Source organism: Oreochromis aureus, linkage group 11 (assembly GCF_013358895.1).
Source record: "Oreochromis aureus strain Israel breed Guangdong linkage group 11, ZZ_aureus, whole genome shotgun sequence".
Taxonomy (NCBI): Eukaryota; Metazoa; Chordata; class Actinopteri; order Cichliformes; family Cichlidae; genus Oreochromis; species Oreochromis aureus.
In genome coordinates, this window is record NC_052952.1 from 36,325,835 (window position 1) to 36,337,393 (window position 11,559).

Consider the following 11,559-nt stretch of genomic DNA (forward strand, 5'->3'; position numbering starts at 1 on the left):
TGAACAGTCGCTGATGCCAGGAATTAGCAGCACCAACACAGTACAAATTATTATGTTAAATAGTATTCTACTTAACTCTACTAGTTAAAGGTGCAGCAACACATTTTATGTTATAATATGAGTGAAATCAAAGAATTAGCTTGAATACTCTTTAAGTGTATTTTCTTACCTTCAACATAACCAGACATGGGAAAGTCATCTGGAATTAAAGGAAAATCAAAATATGAATGTTTGATATTGGGGTTTGATGTGCTGCATTCAGTGAACATAAATTATGAAATAGCAGAGATACAACACGTTCACATTACTGTTGCTCTTCAATCTGCAGTCGTCAAATAAAAGGATGAAAGTTTTACATTACACTTTGTGTACATTGTATTATTTAACAGAATAACTAACCTTGATGAACATTACATGTCCAGACTGGTTCATCATCATTTGAGTGCAGGAGTGTAAGCCTGAGTTTTCTGTCTGGATTCTCAATGAACACTTCATAGAAGTTTATCCTGTTATAACTGAAGGTTAACTCCTGTGGGGAAAAGTGTAAAAACACACACACACACACACACACACACACACACACACACACACACACACACACACACACACACAGGTAAGGAGTAATTTCAAACATTATGTTCAAAGGTTTGCAATATTTCAAACAGCTCATCAAACACGTCAGACCTTCAGACGACACAGATGATTTAAAGACAAAATCATGTGAAACTAAATACAATGACATAAGAACCCAACAAAGTGTAACAAGTGTCACCTGGCAGTTTGTTGCTCTCTGCCAGGTGATTGGCTGAAAGAGCTGTGAAAAGGTAGTGGGTGTGTGGGGTGAAGTCAGCGCTCTTCTGTGGAAGAAACCAGAGGCAATTAATTCACTCGGGTGCGAGGGTATACTGTCGGTAAGAGACTTTTGCTGTTTTGTTTGGATCATTTGCTGGTTGTATGTGCCTATTTTTAATGTGGTGTTGGACTTTTTTAGTGTGATCACCAATTTTAATAGAAGAATTGATCAAGCCCTAGATCGACTGCGGGCAGGGAAACTGATCAATATTGTAGGTATATTGAGTGTTTGTTTTTTAGCTTCATGATTTTAAATGGTTTCATAAAACTGGTATTTTATTGGGTAATATTTTAATTGATAATGTTGTTTGTTTTTCAGCTGTGCTGTCTCTGCTGTCCTTTTTTTCGTTCTTTTGATTGATTTGTAATTTTCTTTTGGTTAGTCCATCCAGCCGTAAAGGCGGTTATTGATTGAGAGTGAGTTGTGTGAGGGCGGACTAACCTCCCTTTTTTAAAGTGTTTTATTTGTTAAATTGTTTGTGCCACTTCCCTTTGTCTCCCAGATTGCAGGCCATGCATAGCGCTGATTCCCAGCTGCGCTGAGACCTGAATTGTTTGCGGTGCGTGTCACGGTTGCAGTGTCGCTAAGCGGGGTGTAACGGGTTGCAGTGTTGTTCTATTCGCACAGTTAGTGTGGTAAGTCTCAGGTGCAGCTGGGATAGCAGCAGGATGTGTTGTAAGTTCTGTCGGGAAATAAGGGGAATTTGTATGTTTAATTAATGTAATAAAGAAATGATCAATTTATTTCTTTGCCCCGTTTATTCATACCTTGTCCTCGGCTACAAAAGAAACCCTCCAACCATTCGCTTCCGCTTTTCCTTTTCAGGGGCGCTGCAGCCTAACTCAGCTGTCTAAGGGTAAGAGGCAGGGTACACCCTGGACAGGTTGCCAGCCTGTCGCAGGGCAAACACATAGACAGAGACAACCACTCACTCCCGCAAACACACCTACAGGCAGTTTAGTGTTTCCAATTAACCTAACCCCACTAACTGCATGTCTTTGGACTGTGAGAGGAAGCTGGAGTACCCGGGGAGAACCCACGCAAACACAGGAAGAACATGCAAACTCCACATAGAAAGACCCCGGCCTGATGGTGGAACTGAACTCAGGACCTGCTTGCTGTGAGTCAGCAGGGCTAACCACCGAGCTGCCCCCGTGATCTTTGTTATATATACACCATCGATCCACTCCATCCACATTAAACTAACTGGAGGTTCCCAGCTGTGATAATGAGAGAGAGGGTACACCTGTCCACCTCAGGTTTTAAACAGACACACAACCTTTCACACCCACATTTCATTTAGAACCAGCAATAAAGCCAACAAGCATGTGTTTGGACTGGAAACCAGAGCACTCTGAGGAAAAGCATGCAGGCACAGGGAGAACATGCAAACTCCACACAGAAAGGTTCCAGCCAACCAGGAGGCTCAAACACACAACCTTCATGCTGTGAGGAGACAGTGCTAACCACTGCACCACCATGACACCACCAACACAAACACCTGTTGATGACACAGAGTTTACACTCATGCATGTTGGTCTTACCTCTGGATGCTGAGCTGCTCTCTGGTAACTTCTGCACCAGATCAGTTCTGTTCATGTACATGAAAACTTCTCTGGTCACCTCCACAGACTGCTGACCAAGTTCATCCACCACCAGATTCACTACAGCTGCTCTGGTTGATGATGGACTCAACCTCCATGAGAAGAATGACAGATTCCACCAAGGAATAATGATCTGCAGGACCCTCTTAAATTTCTTGAGCTCCTCATCACTCAAATCATTCAAAGTTTCTAAAAGCAGATGTTTAACAGCTGCAATTGTTGCCACCTGGAACAATAAACACAAATATGGGACATCAGTTTATTTATTCAAACAAGGGCTGTTATATTGATTACAGTATGTTTATGAAAACTATGAGGGAAAAAAAACTTTAATCTTTAAAGTGTTTGATGTTTTCAGATTTCTCTGTCCTGTTGAAGAGTCAGGACAAATGTACATGCTGACTCTTCCTCAGCTCATCCTCAGTGGTAAAGACATCCTGACATTAGTGTTGGAGAAAATTACTGCTGAAGAAGTCAAACTGAATGAAGCTTCAGTTTGTCACAAACATCCAGCAGAAATCATGAGAAAAATGACTCAACATGAGAACTGATGATACTTTAGTACTCTGACTTTCAGCCTGCTGTCTTGTACTGAATCAGAGATGTGACATGACTCACTTTGTGGATCAGTGCAGAGCGTCGTTCATCCACAGAGTGTTTCTCTGAGGAGAAAAGTGCTCAAAGTCACTCATGACAAACACATTTAACAACTAACTGACAATTATTCAGGAAATAGGACTTTGGAAAAATGGACAATATGCAGAATTACACTGAAACCTCCTCAGCAATAATAAACAGTATGAAGGAGTCTTTTTTACTCCTCCTCACAAAGTATTTTTATTTAATATGGTCTCATTTTTATGTATTTATTTATATTTTCTTCCAGAACAGTCATAAAATATGTTTTAAAGATGTGTTTTATTTTGTCGTTATTACAAATAATATTATTTATAAAGTCAAAGAAAACTTTACTTACAAGTTTATTAGACATAAAAATCAGTTTTACGATTTTAATGAGTTTTGATTTTGTTGTCTTACTTCGAGGCAGTGAGCTGCAGTCTGACAGCCTCTGAGCCAGATCAGTCCTCTTCATCTTCTTTAAGACCTCCATGGTCTTCTCCACTGACTGTTGGCCGTAAGTCTGCACCATCAGAAACACTGTGTGCTGCAGGTTTGTCCCCCTGTACGGCGTCAATGAAAAGTCTGAGTCATATTTGCGATGAATTTGTCGCAGGTTCTTATTGAACTCACTGAGCTCCCGGTAATTCAGAGCATCCAGAGTTTCCAGCAGCAGCTCAATAACAGACTCCATCGTTTCTACCTGGAAAATTCAAAGAAAATGTTCATGAGATAAATGTGACATTTCTCACTTTCAGGTTTCTTTGTTTTCTCATCAACACTTTAGAAATGTAGATGTGTTTAGATGACATCATCCATCACGTAAGGTGATGATGTCATTGGTCATATTTGACACAATGATCACAAACAGCTGATTAACAATTATTCTGCTTCTGTTAACAAGTTCAGGACTTTTCTGACCTGCTGCAGACCGACCTCACTGGACACGCTCAACTTATCAAACTTTGACTTTTCCAATCAAAATCAAATCATTTGTTTCTATTGAAGATTTCTATCCTGTATTTATGAAATGAAAGCTGGATGATCTGAAGTCAGACAGATGTGACATGACTCACTTTGTGGATCAGTGCAGGCCAACGTTCATCCTCAGAGTGTTTCTCTGACAGAAAAGAAATATTAAAAGTTCATTCATGACTGATTTAACATCAGTGTTAATAATCAGACACTTTGAAATAACTGATACTTTGATTTCATTCTGATGATCCTTGTAAGTTGGATTAATAACAACATTAAACTTGTTAACATGAAGTCATATTTGATGGAAAACTATCAAAGTGTGAGGAAATGATCCAGTTCTGTTTCATTCAGTAATTCTTCTTCTTCATCTTCTTCATCTTCATATCAATGAGTGTATTTATTGATTGATGTGTTTTCTGGACACTGACCTTTCTCTGTTTCCTCCACATCAAATCCTTCAGCTGATGATCCTGCAGCTGCAACACATTGAATACAAACTGTAACTACATCATACAGACACTGTGTGTGTCCTTTATGTGTGCTCATCCTGAGTATAACACTGAGTCCTGACAATAAAAAGCTTTAATATTTCACTTTCAGCTGTGCTGACTGAAGGCAGGAGGAGGCCATAGTTACACAATCACAGAGAAATCACTGAAAAGACTTTGAATCATTTACCTCCATACAGGTCGTCTGTCTCCATAGTGGAGTTTAAATCAAAGCTAACATAAAGATCGATTTACAATACAAGACTGATATTAATCAGCTCAAAATGCAAAAACAAAGAAAGAAAATTATTTTCAAAGTAAAGAAGTTCAAAGAGCTTTAAAACCACATTTACTAAAGAAAGTCACTGATTCAATAACCTGAATATTTTTACTTTAAACACTGAAATATGAAAACAAATCTGTTTAATTTTATTGTGTTTGTACAACCTGAATGTGTTAATTTATCAATGTCTGTCCAAAATAAATCAGAAGAAACATTCCTTCATTCATAAATGATAATAAAGTTTATATTATGCAGTTCTTGTTGTTTCTCTGATTTAATTTTTTTAATTTTGTTTTCAGTTTGAGCTGTAATATTATGTTTTTAATACTTTTACACTCAGTTAAAAATAATCCCACCATATTTATTGACATTATTACAGAAACTCTGACAGATTATTTTCTCTTACCTTTGAGTCCTGAGCTGCTCTCTGACAGCCTCTGCACCAGATCAGTTCTCTGCATGTCTGTTAAACCTCCCTGATCACCTCCACAGACTGATGACCACATTTATTAATCATATCATTGACTATTCCTCTTCTGTCATCACTCAGTTTGATTTGTGGAAGACTCTTCTGAAAACGAGTGAACTGCAGGAACAACTTGAACTCCTTGAGATCCTGATCACTCAAATCCTCCAGTGTTTCTAGAAGCAGATCTGTAACAGCTGCCATTGTTGCAACCTGGAAAATTCAAAGCAAACATTCATAAAGAAAAATGTTTCCTCACTGAGAAAATTATAGATTTATGTTTTTGTAACTGTTTTAAAGTTTGAATGTTTTCAATGTTTTCTCTGAAACACTTTGTTTTCTTTTATTATCTTATTTATTAAGATGTATTTATGTAAACACACTTTTTAATAATGTTTGGTTTTAAATCTAAATACATTTCTGTGACAACTGTTTAATCTAAATGATAAAATTATGATTTTCAAACTGCATCTTATTGAATCAAAGCTGAACTCTGCAGAGTCAGACAGATGAGACGTTACTCACTTTATGGATCAGTGCAGACAGATGTTCATCCAGATGTTTCTCTGAAAAAAGAGAAAATAACAGAAATTGAAATAAGTGTTTAATAAAAGCTAATCGAGCTTTAAAAAAAATACACAGAGATCAACAAATAAAAATTACATTTAAACCTGCTGAACATCATTTTTGCCCCTCGTCAACAATGCTCTCTTTTCTCTGTAAATCTGAATGTTTCTAATATGAACTGAAGCAGAAACACTTTAAGAACCACTTTTATCATTTTAACATGTTTTGTCTTTTTATCTTACTTTGAGCTTCTGAGCTGCTGTCTGTCAGCCTCTGAGCCAAATCAGTCTTCCTCATCTTCTTCAAAACCTCCACGATCTTCTTCACTGACTGTTGGCCAAAAGTTCTCACCACCAAAACACCACGTCCTGCACGTCCTGCGGGTCGGACATGAACAACAGACTCGTTGGGATCATTGAGCCACGTTTTCTTCTCAGGATCTTGATGAAGTCTTTGACCTCGCTGTCACTCAGATCAGCCAGTGTTTCCAAAAGCAGCTTAATAAGAGACTCCATCGTTTCTACCTGGTCAAAACAGAGGTCACATGACAGCGATGCACCATTCAAATGTCTGTTTGATCAAAGCTGAACCGTGTGAAGTCGACTGATGTGACGTTACTCACTCTCTGGCTCAGTGGAGGAAACTGTTTGTCTGAGGAGAAAAGAAAGAGAAAAAGTCAGATTAGAAACTGTTTCATCATCAGGCTTTATGAGGATTTAGAACACAAAAGATTTCACATCAAAGTGACACTTAAACTTCGTTAACTCTCATCATATCCACATGTTTAACATACATGAACCACTGACTGGAGTCTCTGAGAACTCCAAGAACAATTTACTGTGAGAAGCAAACATAACAGTACAATTTATTTCTCATCAAAGCAGGATGTCACATATTAAGTTATTGTCTCCTAAAAAAAAGACAATTTGTATAATTAGTTTTGCAAAGTTACAATTAATTTGAATGCTTATTTTAGATAAAAATCTATTTTGTTCTTGAGCCTGGTTTCATATTAATGTGATAAACTATATGCAGTATTCTCACATATTTAATTCTTTGTTGTCTTATTTGTGGTTCCTGAGGTGATACCTGATAATCTCTGCACCAGATCAGTCCTGTTCATCTTCATTAAAGCCTTTCTGGTCTCCTCCACACTCTCTCCTCTGTACGTCTCCTCCATCAGCTCCACTACATCCTGTGTGTTTGCTGTTTTCAGTCGGCCCCTTGGCTTGGATGATAGATGTTTCTTCACTTCAGTGAGTGACTTGAACTCAGCAAAGTCCTCTGGACTCGTCATAGTTACCACCTGGAAAATGAAGAAATCATATTATACATGAAGGACAGCACGTCTGCTGTTTGTTCATTTGATGGATGGAAACTGACTGCTTTTTATTTCACTAATGACAACATTACTGACATGGACGTTTGTTACTTTTCTATCACCCAAATGAAAAACTGTGATTGGACGTGAACGTCAAACATCAGCTTGAAACTCGAATAAAATTGTGTAATAAAAACATGCAACCCACAGCAGCGTGAGTGTGTGTGAGTTCAGCTTATTGGTTTCGTTTTCTCACATGGCCCCTCGGGAAAATGAATCGCCCACCCCTGGTTTATACAGACTTTTCATATTAAAACCGCTCTAGATTCTCATTGGTCAGAAATACCTTATTTCTAAAGGCTCTTATTTTGAAAGAATGTGGGAACACGTATACAGAAAATACAGATGATTTTTAATTAATCCATTCGCGTCCGCTTATCCCTTTCAGGGTTGCGGGGGCCGCTGGAGCCTCTCCCAGCTGTTTTAGGGCGAGAGGCAGGGAACACCCTGGACAGGTCGCCAGTCTGAGACATAGACAGAGACAACCACTCGCACTCTCATTCAGTCGTATGGGCAACCTAGTGTTTCCAATTAACCAAGCCGAACTAACTGCATGTCTGTGGACTGTGGGAGGAATCCCGAGTACCCGGAGAGAACCCAACAAACACCGGGAGAACATGCGAGCTCCACTCAGAAAGACCCCGGCCTGATGATGAAATTACACTCAGGACCTTCTTGCTGTGAGGCAACAGTGCTAACCACCGTGCCACCGTGCTGCTCATTTTCTTTGAATAAAAATGGTGATGATGATGGAGATGAAGCTGTGCACAGATAACTTTAAGATCACGTGACCATCGTGGCCTTTCAAACCGCTACAACCAGAACTCTACCCTCACTATGACTTCCGGTTCTTTCCCACAGAGCTCTGCACCTCTGCTTCAAACCAGCAACAGTCACATGATCTAATATAACTTATTATTATATCTCATTCCCCGTTACACACATATGAAAACAACTCCAACAAGGAAGCAGAACTACGAATGTGAACTTCCAGGAGGAAGCAGAACTTAATGCCGCGCTTACCTTCAATAATTCATGTAAAATGTGAACACCTGGAATCACTGCTGATGGAAAATCATTCTTCAGTGTTTGTGAAGCAGCTTAGTGTGAGGCGCTGTTCTCCCGCTGCTTTCTCTCACTTTCTCTTAACGATGAAACTGAAAACTTCCGCTTTTCTGCCTCTCTCTCCTCCCAGCTGTCAGCCCGCCTGAATAACGGGAGGCGCGTTGAGGGGACTGTTCTGATTTTGAGCCATAGAAATAAACCGAGTTGAACTACATGTTACCGAATTCCATCAACGTTACCTTTGGCTCAGGTTTGAGTCGAGAGAGTGACTGACTTCATGTCTCTGTAATCAGCCTCTGCATCTCCAAAGCAACAACGACGGAGTTTAATAAATACTGAATTCTTTAAAAATTTTTTAAACTCCATAATCACAAGGAGGTGTCGAATGACGGAGGGGGTGGAGGGTGGGGTACGAACGGAAGAAGATAGAGAGGAGTGTTGCACTGCTGTGATTTAAAATTAATGGACTTAACTTCATTGTTCTGACAGGTTTCTCTTTTTCAGTTTGAATTGTTTAACTTTTTTATGGGTTTGAACTGGAGTAAAATACTTTTCTGTAAGTATTAACAGGATCTCAGCACCGTCACCCATAAAGTACTGAAGAAATGCTTTTTATTTTAAATGTTCTTTTCACAGATGGATATAAATGTTTTCCAAAATGATTCTGGTGAGAGAAAGTCAAAAGGATGTTACCTCTTATGTCAACTAGCAGAACGGGCGTAATATTCAGTCTAAATATTGCTATTATGTGGGTGAATAACTGACTTTGAGGAGTTCATTTTTATGAGTCTATGCTTTTACTGCTTTGTAAATTCTGTTTCTATTACGTTTGCTTTTTGGATGACATCACAAAAATTGAGAGAGGAGGAGAGAGTGGGAACAAAAGGGAGAAACAGGTGAGAGTGGATGTAGCCAAACTCAGCACCCCTGTTGTTCTAAGGTAGCGTCTGCTTTGCATTCACTGATGATGATTTCACATAAATAAGCAGTGATTTATACTGTTATCAAATGTGGAGCCTGCTTTTATAAAAACTTATGTCACAACTACTCCATTTATTCACCTTATTTACAGATACTGAAGTTAAATGGAAAACAATAACTGTTTTAAAAAGCATGAATTTAATTGATGCTTTGTGTGGTTTTCAGTAGCTCACTTGCATTGAGGAACTTTGTTTTGAGTCTTCCAGATTAACAGTTAATGATAAAGCAAACAAACAAACAAGTAATATGATGCCATATTATACATATGTGCAAACGCAAAATTATAGGACAGTGTGTTTAGAAGCAGAATGATAAAATGAATAAATAAAGTATCTTTAATGCATTGTTGATGAGCTGTGCATCACTTCTTATACAGGGAGTGCAGAATTATTAGGCAAATGAGTATTTTGTCCACATCATCCTCTTCATGCATGTTGTCTTACTCCAAGCTGTATAGGCTCGGAAGCCTACTACCAATTAAGCATATTAGGTGATGTGCATCTCTGTAATGAGAAGGGGTGTGGTCTAATGACATCAACACCCTATATCAGGTGTGCATAATTATTAGGCAACTTCCTTTCCTTTGGCAAAATGGGTCAAAAGAAGGACTTGACAGGCTCAGAAAAGTCAAAAATAGTGAGATATCTTGCAGAGGGATGCAGCAGTGTTAAAATTGCAAAGCTTCTGAAGCGTGATCATCGAACAATCAGCGTTTCATTCAAAATAGTCAACGGGTCGCAAGAAGCGTGTGGAAAAACCAAGGCACAAAATAACTGCCCATGAACTGAGAAAAGTCAAGCGTGCAGCTGCCAAGATGCCACTTGCCACCAGTTTGGCCATATTTCAGAGCTGCAACATCACTGAGTGCCCAAAAGCACAAGGTGTGCAATACTCAGAGACATGGCCAAGGTAAGAAAGGCTGAAAGACCACCACCACTGAACAAGACACACAAGCTGAAACGTCAAGACTGGGCCAAGAAATATCTCAAGACTGATTTTTCTAAGGTTTTATGGACTGATGAAATGAGAGTGAGTCTTGATGGGCCAGATGGATGGGCCCGTGGCTGGATTGGTAAAGGGCAGAGAGCTCCAGTCCCACTCAGACGCCAGCAAGGCGGAGGTGGAGTACTGGTTTGGGCTGGTATCATCAAAGATGAGCTTGTGGGGCCTTTTCGGGTTGAGGATGGAGTCAAGCTCAACTCCCAGTCCTACTGCCAGTTTCTGGAAGACACCTTCTTCAAGCAGTGGTACAGGAAGAAGTCTGCATCCTTCAAGAAAAACATGATTTTCATGCAGGACAATGCTCCATCACTGCGTCCAAGTACTCCACAGCGTGGCTGGCAAGAAAGGGTATAAAAAAAGAAAAACTAATGACATGGCCTCCTTGTTCACCTGATCTGAACCCCATTGAGAACCTGTGGTCCATCATCAAATGTGAGATTTACAAGGAGGGAAAACAGTACACCTCTCTGAACAGTGTCTGGGAGGCTGTGGTTGCTGCTGCACGCAATGTTGATGGTGAACAGATCAAAACACTGACAGGATCCATGGATGGCAGGCTTTTGAGTGTCCTTGCAAAGAAAGGTGGCTATATTGGTCGCTGATTTGTTTTTGTTTTGTTTTGAATGTCAGAAATGTATATTTGTCAATGTGGAGATGTTATATTGGTTTCACTGGTAAAAATAAATCATTGAAATGGGTATATATTTGTTTTTGTTAAGTTGCCTAATAATTATGCACAGTAATAGTCACCTGCACACACAGATATCCCCTAAAATAGCTAAAACTAAAAACAAACTAAAAACTACTTCCAAAAACATTCAGCTTTGATATTAATGAGTTTTTGGGTTCACTGAGAACATGGTTGTTGTTCAATAATAAAATTGTTCCTCAAAAATACAACTTGCCTAATAATTCTGCACTCCCTGTATGTCTCCTGGTTAGAGGGAAACTCACTTCCTATGACATGCTCTGCCCCCCTCACCACTCTCTGGAGGGCATCACACTTCCCTATAGTGCAGCTTCTATTCCAGATGATACAGCAGCACAACCTGATGCCTTCAGTGGAGCTGCTGTAGAAAGACCTGAAAATGCTGGGACTCACACTGTGTACAGGTAGAGGTGCTACTGGGCCTTCCTCACCAAGTCTTTAATGTGCATGGACAATCTGAGGTCCTCGGTGATGGTCACACTGAGGAACTTTGATCAAAGACACTGATCAGTGGCCATGAGTTTATTCAGTGGGCTGGTTTCATTTATTGTGCAAATGTACTGT

At 39.5% G+C, this 11,559-nt stretch overlaps 1 protein-coding gene and 1 long non-coding RNA gene across 2 annotated transcripts; both read right to left on the minus strand.

Annotated features, from left to right (window-relative positions):
- Nucleotides 1-399: 399 nt before the first annotated feature.
- On the minus strand, nt 400-5,289 carry LOC120442785. The gene is made up of 7 exons (XM_039620054.1): nt 5,231-5,289; nt 4,482-4,529; nt 4,152-4,195; nt 3,496-3,778; nt 3,076-3,119; nt 2,398-2,683; nt 400-529 (listed from the first exon to the last, which is right to left on the minus strand). Exons 1-7 carry the CDS (start codon nt 5,283-5,285, stop codon nt 510-512), a joined length of 780 nt encoding a protein of 259 aa, XP_039475988.1. The 5' UTR covers nt 5,286-5,289; the 3' UTR covers nt 400-509.
- A 9-nt stretch (nt 5,290-5,298) lies between these two features.
- Nucleotides 5,299-8,387, minus strand: LOC120442786. Its single transcript, XR_005614921.1, has 6 exons — nt 8,262-8,387; nt 6,947-7,163; nt 6,480-6,508; nt 6,100-6,381; nt 5,816-5,856; nt 5,299-5,503 (listed from the first exon to the last, which is right to left on the minus strand). It is a non-coding gene; the product is annotated as an uncharacterized LOC120442786 (long non-coding RNA).
- Nucleotides 8,388-11,559: the final 3,172 nt, after the last annotated feature.

Coding starts and splice junctions, on each gene's coding strand:
- LOC120442785 (XM_039620054.1), bottom strand. CDS start 5,285: ATGCAGAGAACTGATCTGGTGCAGAGGCTGTCAGAGAGCAGCTCAGGA. Junction 2,684..3,075: donor GCTCTGCACTGATCCACAAA/GTGAGTCATGTC, acceptor TTATTGTTCCAG/GTGGCAACAATTGCAGCTGT. Junction 530..2,397: donor GAGCAGCTCAGCATCCAGAG/GTAAGACCAACA, acceptor TTTTCCCCACAG/GAGTTAACCTTCAGTTATAA.